General features: G+C 43.8%; 1 protein-coding gene across 2 annotated transcripts in view; it reads left to right on the forward strand.

The window, feature by feature from the left end:
* NXPE3 (neurexophilin and PC-esterase domain family member 3) overlaps positions 1–13,795 on the forward strand; it is a 56,312-nt gene that overhangs the window by 24,630 nt on the left and 17,887 nt on the right. For both annotated transcript variants that reach the window (XM_004706378.2, XM_045286193.1), the window contains one exon: positions 8,579–8,652. In XM_004706378.2, the coding sequence (XP_004706435.1) occupies positions 8,579–8,652 (74 nt within the window). The remainder of the gene's footprint in view (positions 1–8,578; positions 8,653–13,795) is intronic.

Genomic DNA, 13,795 nt, shown 5'->3' on the forward strand with positions numbered 1-13,795 from the left:
TCCCATGCCCCCCCGGAACCATTGGTCCTGTTGATGTCTCCTCCAGACTATTCTTCCAGCCTGTCTTATCTAGAGAGATCTGTAGAGATCATAACATGCACCAAAAATCAAGCCATAGCAAAGATAGACGACACATGCGAACACAGCAATGACCACAAAAAGGAAAACCAATGACCCATAAAAGAATAAATCAATTAAAGGACAAAAAAAGTTTTAAAAAGAAATAAAAACCTGTAAATAGATCAAAGTCTGATTTTTGATCTCTATGCGTGTCCTTTAGTCAGGTCCGATGGGGTACCACGCTCTGGCCCCAGAGTCTGTCCTTTTTACTCCCCCGGGGGCTCCCTGCTCTGCTCCCACGGTTGCTCTGCCGCACACCTTTGGTGGTTTGCCTCAGTGTCGCGGGGTCAGTCTGAGCCAGTTTTGACACTGAGAATCCAGTGTTGTCCCCCTTAGGGCCCTGGGTCAGCGAGGGACGTTGTGTCTCCTAGTGGGATCAGCCATATGGTCCACTCTGCAGTGGCTGTTCTGAGGGGGAATATCGTCCTCCAGGCCTGGTGGGCCAGGATGTGCTCCCCTCTCTCTTCCTCCCCCTTCATTTGCTCCCGTGTGCTCTGATCAGACATGTCCCTCTCCTCTAGCTGCAGCTTCAGTGCCGTCCTCTAAAGTGAATTCTTCTGGGGAGAGGGGTAGTTGTCCACGTAGCTGGTATGGGGGCCAGGGAGGACAGGTTTTAATTTGTGCTGGTCAACAAAATAAATGGTTTAAATGATATACTATCATTAAAAAAATTTTAAAAAAATTTATGAAGGAACATCAAACTTTTCAATGCTAACTATTGAAATCATTGTAGTATTATTTACAAATTTCTCTTTAGAACCAGGCATGAACTATTTTAGCATAATGATCAATATATGGAATAATTTACAGGATGGAATAAATAGAATGCATGAATTGAACTTTGTGTTCAAGATTTTGGGCTCACAATCATAGCCCTAATTTAAGAACAGTTAGTTCTTAAGACGTGGCCTTATTTAACATTCACCCTCATGAAGAGATCACTCATGATATGTGTACTCCAGCTTAGTGTGTGGAGACCAGATGGTGCCCAGCTCTCAGAAGGAATAGTGTCTGGGGCCTTCAAACAAGTGTCAGCTAATTCTACACGGAAGAAGCACACCATTCTGTGTGATCCAAGGACTGCAAAATCCAAATCTGAAGGAAAGAATGATTTCAGATGACAATGGTAGCAGAATGTTGGGCTGCTAGCCACAAGGCTGGCAGTTTGAAACCAACAGCAGCTCCTCAGGAGAAAGATGAGGCTGTCTCTTCCCATAAGGAAGTTACAGTCTTGGGGCACTTCCTATAGGGCAGGGGTGTCAAAACTGGCGGCCCACAGGCTGCAGGCCGCCAAGGTAATGTTTGATGGCCCACGATGCTCTGAAATAAAATGTAACAAGGGAATTTGTATGATATTGCCTCGTTCTCCCCTAAGCGCTATTTTCTTCATAACAATTTTTTCTGTTTTCATTATTTCAGAGTATTGTAGGCCACAAAAAATTACCTTGGGGGGCCACATGTGGCCCGTGGGCCGCCAGTTTGACCCTCCTGCGTTGCCATGAGTCAGAATCAACTTGATGGCAATGGTTTGTTTTGTTTTTTTAATAGTATGATGACAGTGGAAGCCCCAAATCCAATTAAAGGGTCCCTCCATGGATTTAGCCTCTGGTGAATCCTCTCTGTTCCTAGTCCAGGGATGTGAATATTCTTGCTATCAAACAGAGCTTCGTAGAGTTGACTGTAGCAAGATGTAGTTAGATGAAAATATAGTACCTTAACATTTGATCTACTTTTTGATCCATTTAAAAATTATTTCAGTTTTTAATATTTTCTGCTTTCTTTTTGAGTGAGGTTTTTCTGTTTTGTCTAGTCACTGTTGTTGGTTTTGTTTGTTTCTTGTTTGTGTTTTGTATGATTTTCTATATATGAAATATTGGATAGGTATATGTAGGGACAGAGCAGGGGAAATCGGGGAAATGGGGAACTAACAATAAGTATGAAAGATGAAAATGTTCTAAAATTGATTGTGTGGTGATTGTGTAACTCTTCTTAATATGTTTGAACTTTTGATATGTAATTTATATGCCAATAAAACTATTAAAAAAGATTCCATTCAGTTCTGAAATTAAGGTTCCTAAATAATTAAAAATTATGAGAACTCTAAGTTAAAATATAGAAATAGTTATTTGAAAGAATGTATAACTCTTTTTAAAATTTTAATTTAATATATACTTTTTGAACATTTACTGATAGGTATTTTTGTTGCCTATATCTGGGTACTCTTAAAAAATTCCATGTTTTATGTTTGTTCAATACCTGATTGGGGAAAACAATTTTTTTCCTTTCTTTTTTTAAAAAATCATTTTATTGGGGGCTCATACAACTCTTTTTTTTTTTTCAGTGACCTTTATGCATTTAATTATTAACACTAGTTGTGTATAGGTTCATTGGGGTTTTAAAAAATAAGCTCATACAATTCCTTTATTATAATCCATACATACATCCATTGTGTCAAGCACATTGTATATTCGTTGCCCTCATCATTCTCAAAACATTTGCTCTCTACTTAAGCCCTTGGTATCAGCTCCTCATTCCCCCCCACCTCTGGTCTACCCCTCCCTCATGAGCCCTTGATAATTTATAAATTATTAATATTTTGTCATGTCTTACACTGTCCAATGTCTCCCTCTCTTCACCCACTTTTCTGTTGTCTGTCCCCCAGGGAGGGGGTTATATGTAGATCTTTGTAATCGGATCCCCTTTTCCACCCCACCCTCCCTCCACCCTCTGGTATCACTACTCTCACCACTGGTCCTGAAGGGATCATCTGCCCTGGATTCCCTGTGTTTCCAGTTCCTATCTGTACCAGTGTACCCGCTCTGGTCTAGCCGGATTTGTAAGGTAGAATTGGGATCATGATAGTAGAGGGGAGGAAGCATTTAAGAATTAGAGGAAAGTTGTATGTTTCATCGTTGCTACACTGCACCCTGACTGGCTCGTCTTCTCCCTGCGACCCTTCTATAAGGGCATGTCCAGTTGCCTACAGATTTGCTTTGGGATTCCCCACTCCCCCTCATTCACAATGACTTGATTTTTTGTTCTTTGATGCCTGATACCTGATCCCTTGGAAATCTCGCAGCTAGTGATCACACAGGCTGGTGTGCTTCTTCCATGTGGGCTTTGTTGCTTCTGAGCTAGATGGCCCCTTGTACCTTCAAGCCTCTAAGACCCCAGATGTTTAGCTGGATTTTTAAGGTAGAATTGGGGTCATGATAGTGGGAGGGTTGGGGAAGCATTGAACTAGAGGAAAGTTGTTTTTTTTTTGTTGGTGGTGGTGATATTCTGCATCCTGACTGGCTCAGTATCTTCCTTTTGACCCTTCTGAAAGGAGATGCCCACTTGACCACAGGGTTTTGGGTCTCCATTCTGCCCTTCCCCTCAGTCACATTGATTTGATTTTTTTGGCTTTGTTTTGGGTCTTTGATGCCTGAAACCTGATCCAGTCGACACTTCAGGATCACGCAGGCTGCTGTGCTTCTTCCATGTGGGTTTTGTTGCTTCTCTCTGTACTCTCTTAAGAGCCGTGTCCTCTCTTAAATGCCACCCTGAATTATGAAATTCTGTTATTCATTAATTAACATAGACCTCTATGTTAATGAGGTTAATAGTCAAAAACCCAGGGAAGAAATTTCTGTCTTCCCATTAAAGTGTAATTTCTACAAAGGGGAAGATGCTGTGTGCTTGGTTTACTCTCTTTTTAAAAAAATTTTGTTTTTGTTTTATTTATTTATTTAAAAAACTTTTTTTTTGGTTGTTTACTCTTTCTTATCTCCCTGGCGTAGGAGATCTAGTGCCTGTGGTCTGGTAGGTACTGAAGAATTATTTGTTGACTGTGTGAGTGAATCTCTTCTGAAACTTATGAAAGTATATCAAGTCATTACTTCAAGTTCCCATATCCATAATTTGGATAGGTAATATTTTATCTTTCTGTTAATTTCTAGCGAGCGTCTAAGAGGCCAGTTATTGCAACCCCGCTACCAGTGTAACCAACCTCGCCCTAGTTTTCCACGTAGCCCTTCATCAAATACTGAGTACCCACTGTAGTTCAGGTCTTGTGATGACAGTACAGAGGTGAATGTAGTATAGTCCGTGTCTTGTATTAGCCTGGGACACATACACTAAAGAGCTGTAGTAATGACAACCAGAGTGCTGCGTGTCCCCAGTGGGCCTCAGCTGGGCAAGGCCTAAGAAATCTGGTGTTTGACAGATTATGGTACAGGCTTGTAGCTTGAAGAGTAGGCACTGAGAAAATAACATCCTGGACAGTCTGAGCCCATTCTGTAATTCAAGGGGAGCAAGCAGTTCAGTGACCCCTGGCGGTACAGTGGTTAAAGCTCTCTCCTGCTGCACGGAGAAAGATGATGCTTTCAGTGCCTGTAAAGATACATAGTCATGAAAGTAGTAGGTGTGGCTTGGTGTTTGGTTTAGTAGTTCAAACTATTTTTTGGTTATTTTAGAATTTATCGTTTCAGGACCAGTGTTGAAAGAAATGACATGGGGTGGCATCTGATATCCTCCATCTACTTAAAAACAAAACGAAAAACAAAAAACCCCTCACTGAACTCACTGCCACAGAGTCAATTCTGACTCATGTGGACACTATAGGAGTTTCTGAGACCGTAACTCTTTTTGTTTTTAATAGTTCAATCATTCAGTCATATCAAGGAGAATGGTACAATCATTACCCCATCAATTGTAGGGCACCCCCCATGATGAAAGTGCCTTTAAAATGAGTTGTGTAATCGCAGTTAGCTCTGATGCTCCCTCCCCCTTCTCCACTTCATTATTTACCCCCGAAATCCTCAGTCCCTCACTATCACCAACCCCTGCATTACCTATAACCCCTTGTATCAGTTATTATCATTATGCATCCACTTCTCCTGGGCTTCACAGCTGGGAAATCCAACAATAAAAAATAAATTCTCCATGATGAGGGCAATGAATGTACAAGTGTGCTTTACACAATTGACATATGTATGGATTGTGATAAGAGTTGTATGAGCCCCTAATAAAATGATTTTAAAAAATTCTCCCTAGAGTGATGAGGATAAAATCTAATAGTATAAAGACAAAAATACAAATAATGCATAAGAAGGAAAAGACCCCCACCAACATTCAAAAAGCCAGGGAAGAAATTTCTGTCGTGGAGCAGGTAAGGGACACTAGCACCCAGAACAAATTCCGGTCTTGTCGATAGGGAAGTCCACTGGCCAAGTATGGAGTGTGATACAGCAGCATCAAGATGACAGTGCACTCTGCCTGATCGCAAGGCTGTTCGAGACTCTTGCCTGTGGCTGGAGCAGGTCTGCACTGGCTCAGTGTGACTGGATACTCTGCAGATACTCTGTCCTCCAGAGCCTTCTACAAATTGGCTGTTTGTGATTTCTGCTCTGAGACTGTAACTCTCTATGGGAGTAGAAAGCCGAGTCTTTCTCCTGACTATCCACATAAGGTGGAAGGAAAATCTAACTGCACATGCACATTGCCCAAGGCTGATTTCTGTGAGATCAGACATGTCCCATCCTACAACCTTCCTACCCAAATCTAGCACCACAGGTCTCTCCCACAGCACTCTCTACTTTTTCAGTTGGATTTGATTATTCATTACAATGGGCATACAGAACTCACAGACAATGCTCATGATTATGGGACTTATTAAGGAAATGAACAGATTACAATTCAGGTGAGAAATGCTCAGGATACAGTCCTTCCACCATGACCATGTCTTCCCATAGGCAAGTCTCACTCTGGCTCTCGGTCTTTTGGCCTGGCTTCTGCTCTTTCCAGGCAATGTTACAAAGCTCTTTTAGGGCCGCCAACAACTGTCCAAGAGGCATGCTTCTCCACCATAAGCCTCAACCCAAGGGCATTCATCTCCAGCTCTACTGGTCAGCAACACTCAGCTTCCCCAATTAAATGCCCAGGGCCACCCCATTCCTCAAGCCCCTCTCCTGCCCTAAAGCAGGGCTTTGGACTGGGATCTCCACTGCTCTCTTCCTACTTAGCCTCCAGGTGCTGCTGCTGCTGACCTGTGCCACTCTGCCCTCACAGCTGTCTCTGGGATCAAGGAGGGCCAATGTGCAGGGATCTTGGGGTCCAGAGGACAAGCTCTGCACTGACACTTTTGCTGGCGCTGAAATCTCTTTTCCTCTTTCTGAGCTCATAACCAGGAGGATGACATCGACACAATTATCCCTGTTAACACTCCCGGCTGCGTCATATATTCCAATGAGCATCTTCCCCACCTGCTGCCCCAGGCGCCTCAGGAAAATGTAGATGACTTGGCGGGGGTCACAAAGGCTATTGTAGAAGAACCACGTTAAATAATTCACTACATTTTAACGAACAAAGCACTAGCTACTATGGAAAAATATTAAAGGTCCATTTTAAGTCTTTTTCAGTTTAGATATACATATAACCTGCTTATTATAAGAGATCTACGTTATTCATTATTGTGCGGGTTAACATTCATAATTACAGTAAAATCTGAGAAAGCCAGACTTACTACATAAAGGAAACTCTCAAATGTTTGCCACCAGAACGAGCAATTGAAAAGTGGTAAGACAATGCACAGAGAGGACCATAGGGCCAGTCCCACCATGAGACAAGACGTCCCTCACTGACCCCTAGTGCTACAAGAGACAACCCTGGAGGCACAGTGTAGGAATTGTGCCTGATCTGACCCCACCACACAGAGGGGCAAGGGGAGCAAAGCTATGAAGTCCCCAGGGAATACCAAAAATAGACTTTGGGGCCAGGGCGTCGCACTCCATCAGACTCAACCGGAAAACACGCCCAAAGGTCAGCAAACAGACCTGGAACTATTTGTAGACTTTTCTTTTTTTTCCTTGTTGTTTGGGTTTTTGGTTTTCTTTTGTTGTTTTGCTCTACCTTGTTTTTGTGCTGCTTATTGCCTCTGCATGTCTATCTAGATAAGATAGATGGGATAAATAATCCGGAGGAGAAAACAATGGCACTGATGGTTCTGGGGGGACATGGGAGAGGGGAGGCGGGGAAAGGAAGTGGGGGTTAACAAACCTAGGGACAAAGGAACAACAAGTGATCTCAAATCGCTTAGGAGGAAGGTGTAGGAGGCCTGGTAGGGCTTGATCAAGGGTACTGTAACCGAGAGGAATTACTGAAACCCGAATGAAGGCTGAACATGATAGTGGGACAAGAGGAAAGTAAAAGGAAATAGGAGGAAAGAACTAGGAGGCAAAGGACATTTATAGAGGTCTAGATACAGGCATGTACATATGTAAATATATTTATATATAATGATAGGGAAATGGAGCTATATTTATATGTTAAGCATTAAGGTAGCATATGGACATTGAGTCTCTACTCAGGTACTTAACACCAGAACATTTTGTTGTAATAACCTGCCATTCCATGATGTTCACCTCCCCGACACCATCGTTGAAAACAAAATGGGTGCATAGCAAATATGGTGAAGAAAACTGATAGTGCCTGGCTATCAAAAGATACATTGTCTGGGGTCTTAAAGGTCTGAAGGTAAACAAGCGGCCATCTAGCTGAGAAGCAACAAAGCCCACATGGAAGAAGCACACCAGCCTGTGTGACTATGAGGTGTCGATGGGATCAGGCATCAAAGACCCAGAACAAAAAATCATATCATTGTGAATGAGGGAGAGTGCAGTGGAGATCCAGTGCCGGTCTGTAGACAATTGGACACCCCCTTACAGAAGAGTCCCAAGAAAGAGATGAGCCGGTCAGGGTGCAGTACAGCACTGATGAAACACAACTTTTCTCAGTTCTCTAACGTTTCCTCCCTTCCACTATCATGATCCAAATTCTACCTTACAAGTCTGGCTAGACTAGAGCACATACACTGGTACAGATATGAGCTGGAACACAGGGAATCCAGAACTGATAAACCCCTCAGGACCAGTAATGAGAGTAGCAATACCAGGAGCATAAGGGGAAGGTGGGTGGAGAAAGGGGGAACCGATCACAATGATCTACATATAACCCCCTCCCAGGGGGATGGACAGCAGAAAAGTGGGTGAAGGGAGACATTGGTTAGTGTAAGACATGAAAAAATAATAATTTATAAATTATCAAGGGTTTATGAGGGAGGGGCAACAATGAGCTGATACCAAGGGGTCAAGTACAAAGAAAATTTCTCGAAAATGATGATGGCAACAAATGTACACATGTGCTTGACACATGGCTGTCTGTGTGGATTGTGATAAGAGTTATTTGAGCCCCCAATAAAATGATTAAAAAAGGAAAAAAGACAGTGGCAAGACAGCACCTGGTAAAAGGCAAGAGACCCGTGAGTCTAGGGTAAAAGGTGGTCTGGCTCTCAGATTTCACTGTATTCTCACGTTTATAGGGTTCTGTGGGATCCTGTGCATTTTAAAATAAAAGATACATGGCAAAAAATAAATGTTCCTAAATCTAAGTGTGTATGTTTTTTTTATTGTCTTTAAAGTGGTGTCAATATCAAAATGCCAATCAACTCCAGTGGACCTGATTGGGTGACTGTGGTTCCCAGGAGAATAAAAGGTAAACAGAAATGAACTTGATTTATTGTTATGACTTTTGCTACATGAGGTGAGGGACTGCACTTTCATGGATGTTACGGAACCTTTTTTCCTTCAACTTTTTCTCGTGACTGAGTTGAAGGCTTACAAGAGCAGAGCCTCAGTCGACATTCTGCAGTTCATCCGCGTGTTGTTTCAGCTCATTCATTGCAGGCACCTCGATGCACCATCGCCACATAGCACTGCTTCCCTTTGTGAGGAAGCTCTTCTCTCCTCCTTTTCTAACCCTGTGGAATTTTGGGAAGTGCTGCCTTTGCATCTCAGGTGGCTGGTTATTCTGACATGGGGGTGACTGTAGTTCCAGATCTGAAGGGTAACTCAGAACCATAGTCTTGGGAGTTCCACCCATCTACCTCACCACTGAGCTTGGTCTTTCTCAAGACTTTTGGGTTTATTTCTACATTCACCCCACCCCCCTCCACACACACACAAGCCAGGACCTCCTATTGTGACCCTACTCCAAGCAGTTGGTGGTGGTCGCTGGGCACCATGTAGTTCTTTTGGTCTCAGGGTCGTGGAGGCTCCTGCGTGGGTGGCCTGTTAGTCCACCGGGTGAAAGTTTCCGTAAGTCTTAATGTTCATCATTCTCTCTCCAGATGAGAGACCTGGTACACTTCAGATGACAGAGCATTGTGTTTATGAACTGTATTGCACGCCAGTGGGGCTTAGTGTCCAGCAACTCATTCCCCCTGGCGGTTAATTATTTCTATGAAGTTTTCATAACTTTGTGCCCTATATACTTCACTGCATTCATGAGCATATTTACAGTAAAAGCAAATATACTTGCCCTCTCCCTCCCACACCTGTCCAGCACATGTGCCTATCCAAGCATCTGCTAGCAGTTGGCCCCCACTGAGCATGTAATACAATTTGTCTCCATTGCCTCTAACTTTTATAAACCTTCCAATGTCTTGCCCTCCTTCCATCATTTTTTTATAACCTCCTTCTTATTGTATGTTGCCTTCCCCTTCCTCCAAATTAATACTTATCTATCCTATAGCACAAGACTTTCCCTTCCTCCTCTGCTCACCATCAAAGAATGTTTTAGTGGGAAAATCTTTTCTTGACTTTTTATAGCGTGGTCTCATATAATATGTACCTGTTTGAGATTAGCTGATTTTACTTAGCTTAATACCCTCCAGAGTTATGCATGTTATGACGTGTTTCTCAGGTCCATGTTCAGCCTTTAATGTCGTGCAGTATTCCGTTGTTTCTGTGTACCCTGAGTAAGCGTCAGAGGCCACAACTGACCTCCTTGGGCTACACCAAGGAGAAGGAGCATCCCTCTCCACCCCAGCCCCAGGCTGACGGACACAAGGCAGACGTCAGACAGACTTCTCCACCCTCTGTTCCTTCCTCTGACACCATCTGGTCCTCCCCCGCACTCCACTGCTAAACGCAACAATCTGTTGTCATGGCCACACGGAAGCCACAGACAACACTCACGATTTGGGGGGTTTATTAGGGAAACGAACAGGTTTCCACAAGTCAGGGTCATAGCACACGAAGGAAAGACCTTTGGTTCACAACAGCACCTCCTCAGCTTGCATAAAGGCTCTCTCTGCGCCTCACCTTACCCAGGTGGTCCCGTGGCCTCTGCTTCCTTGGTTTAGAAAGCCCACCTGCTGCTGCCTCTGCTCTGCATCATGGTCTCCTTGCCTCAGCCTCTGTGCTGCGGCGTCTGGCGCCTGCCGTTTCGGTAGTGTGAACCCACAAGCTACGCCTGAGGAAACACACGTGGCCGTCTCTGGTACAGGCGGCCTTGGAAATGTTTCTGTCAACAGAAGCATGGAGAGTTGCAGGTGACCTTATGGCACCTGGCTTGCTTGGTTTTGGACCTGACCTCTCAAGGAGCCCCAGTGCTGCACACAGAGGCTAGTGTCGAAGCCCTGCGGTCAGCAGCAGTGAGATTGTGGTGAGGTGCTCGAGCGGTTCTGACCCAGAGTGACCCTGTGGACAGCAGAAGGAAGCACCGCCCGGTCCGGAGCCATCCGCACAATTGTTCTTACGTTGGAGCTCAGGGTGGCAGTACATCCCACCGAGAGCCTTCCTCTTGATCTTTTTAAATGTTATTTGTTTTTTAATAAATCATTTTATTGGGGGCTCTTATAGCTCTGATAAAAATCTACATATCAATTGTCTTTTTTTTTTCTTTTAAATACTTTTATTGGGGGCTCTTACATCGTTTATCACAATCTGTACATTCATCCCATGTGTTGAGCACATTTGCAAATATGCCGCCATCATTTTCAAAGCCTTCTCTTCTCACTTGAGCCCCTGATATCAGCTCCCTGTTTCTTCCCCCTCCACCCCCCCCACCTTCCCTCATGAACCCTTGATAAGTTATAGATTATTATTTCCATGTCTTACATCGTCCTCTGTCCCCACTCACCCACTTTTCCATTGTTTGTTCCCCTGGGAGGGGGTTATAGATTGATTCTTGTGATCGATTCCCCCTTTCTCCCCCCACCCTCCCCTAATCCTCCTGGTATCTCTGCTCTCATTGTTGGCACTGAGGGATTTATCTATCCTGAATTCCCTGTGTTGCATGCTCTGGTCTTGTTGTATTTGTAAGGTAGATTTGGGATCATGATAGTGGGGGTGGGGGAGAAGCATTAATGAACTAGAGGAATATTGTTTGTTTCGTCGGTGCTATACTGCACCCTGGCTGGCTAGTCCCTTCCTTGTGACCCTTCTGTGATGGGATGTCCAATTGTCTGCAGATGGACATTGGGTCTCCACTCCATGTCCCACCCCCCACCCTATTCACATTGGGTATGATTTTGTTCTAGGTCTTAGAAGCTTGATACCTGATCCCATCGATATTTCATGATCACAAAGTCTGGTGAGCTTCTTCCATGTGGGCTTTGTTGCTTCTCAGCTAGATGGCAGCTGTCTATCTTTAAGCCTTTAAGACCCCAGGTGCTTTATCTTTTGATAGCCAGCACCATCAGCTTTCTTCACCACATTTGCTTATGCACCCATTTTGTCTTCAGCGATTGTGTTGGGAAGGTGAGTATCACAGGATGCAGATTGTTAGAACTAGGTGGTCTTGTGTTGAGGGAGTGCTCAAGTCGGGCCCAGTGTCCACCTGCAACCTTAATTCTTAACATATATATATAAGTACATAGTTCTATTCCCCTCTCGTTATATATATATTTACATATGGACATGCCTGTATTTAGACCTCTGTAACTGTCCTTTGCCTCCTGGTTCTTGCCTCTATTTCCTTTTACTTTCCTCTTGTCCCACCCTCATGTTCAGCCTTCATTTGGGTTTAGTATTTCCTCGCTGCTACATTGCCCTTGATTAAGCCCCACTAGGCATCCTATGCCCTTCTCTCCATTGGTTTTAGTTGATTTGTTGTTCCCTTGTCCCTGGGTTGGTACCCACCCCCTTCCTTTCTCCCACTTCCCTTCTCCTATATCCACCCCCTCCACCCTCACCGCAGAACCATTGGTCCTGTTCTTTTCATTTCTGAATTATTTACCCTGCCTATCTTATCTAGATAGACATGCAGATACATTAATAAGCGCAAAAAACAGGCAAAGTCAAATAAAACAACAGAGGAAGTCAAGACCAACAAAATAATAAAACAACAATAACAAAAACCCAACAATAACAAAAAGAAAGCCACTGACAAAAATGGAAAAGCCTATAGATAGTTCAAGGTCTGTTTGTTGGCCTTTACGCGTGTTTTCCAGTAGAGTTTGATGGGGTGCCACACTCTGTCTCCAAAGTCTATTTTTGGTATTCCCCAGGGGTTTTCTCACTCTGCTCCCCCTGCTGCTCTGCTGCATGCCCTTCGTGTTTTGCCCCAGCGCGATGGGGTTAGATTGTGCACAATTCCCACACTGTGTCTCCAGTATTGTTCCCCACAGTGCTATGGTTTTTGTGAGGGACGTCGTGTCTCGTGGTGGGCTGGCCCTATGGTCCTCTCTGTGTGTTGTCAGCTCCGAGCAGGAATATCGTCCTTGGGGCTTGGTGGGCCAGGATCTTTCCTCTTTTTCACGGCCCCCCACTTTACCTAGCATGGTGTCTTTCTCCAGGCGCTGACCTCACTGATGACGTGTCCAGAGTAGGTGAGGTGAAGTCTCTCCATCCTTGCCTCTAGGGAACACTCTGGCTGTACTTCTCCCAAGATAGACCGGCTTGTATTTTTAGCACTCCATGGTACTTTCAGCACTCTTCTCCAGCGCCAAAATCCAAATGCATAGATCCTTCTTTGGTCTTTTTTTATTCTATGTCGAACTTTCATGTGCATGTGAGGCAATTGAAAATTCCATGGCCTGGGTCTGTTGTACCTTAATCCTCAAGTTAACATTCTCTTTAATACTCTAACAAGGCCTTATGCAGTAGATTTACTTAATGCAACACATCTTTTGATCTCTTGATTACTGCTTCCATGATCATTATGGATCCAAGCAAGATAAAATCCTTGACAACTTCCACTTTTTCTCCATTTATCATGATGTTACCCATTGGTCTAGTTATGAGGATTTTGGTCTTCCTTTTATTGAGTTGTAATTCATACTGTAATTCATACTGAAGGCTGCAATCCTTGATCTTCATCAACTAGTGCTTTAATTTCTCCTCACTTTCAGCAAGCAAGGTTGTGTCATCTGCAGATCACAGGTTGTTAAGCAGCCTTCCTATCCTGATGCCATATTCTTCTCCATATAAGTTAGTTTCTCTGATGATCTGTTCAGCATACATGGGGGTGCCAAAAGAACAAAAGCAAAAACAAAACCCCAGAGAAAAGCTGCATTGGGCAGAGCTTTTGTGGCATGCATTTCCCCACTAAGCAAGCATCCAGCAACTCGCTCTGAGTCGGTGCTCCCAGGGGTGTTGCCTGGGAAGGCTCTCTCTGATCAATTTTTTTGTAAAAGCAATTTCTTTTGACCCTTGTTTTTGTGATGGCCGATTTAAGAGAACAGTATGCGGTTGTGAAATTTCGTTTCCTGGTGGGGAAAAATGCTGCAGAAACTGTTGTGATGTTGAACATAGCTTATGAGCACAGTGCTATGGGAAAAACTCAAGTGTATAAGTGGTTTTCTCATTTCAAAAAAGATGAAATGTTGATTGATGACAAACTTCATTCTGGA

The sequence above is a fragment of the Echinops telfairi genome, unplaced genomic scaffold, assembly GCF_000313985.2.
Source record: "Echinops telfairi isolate 266 unplaced genomic scaffold, ASM31398v2 ScPeMD7_6;HRSCAF=24_0, whole genome shotgun sequence".
NCBI classification, from domain to species: Eukaryota; Metazoa; Chordata; class Mammalia; order Afrosoricida; family Tenrecidae; genus Echinops; species Echinops telfairi.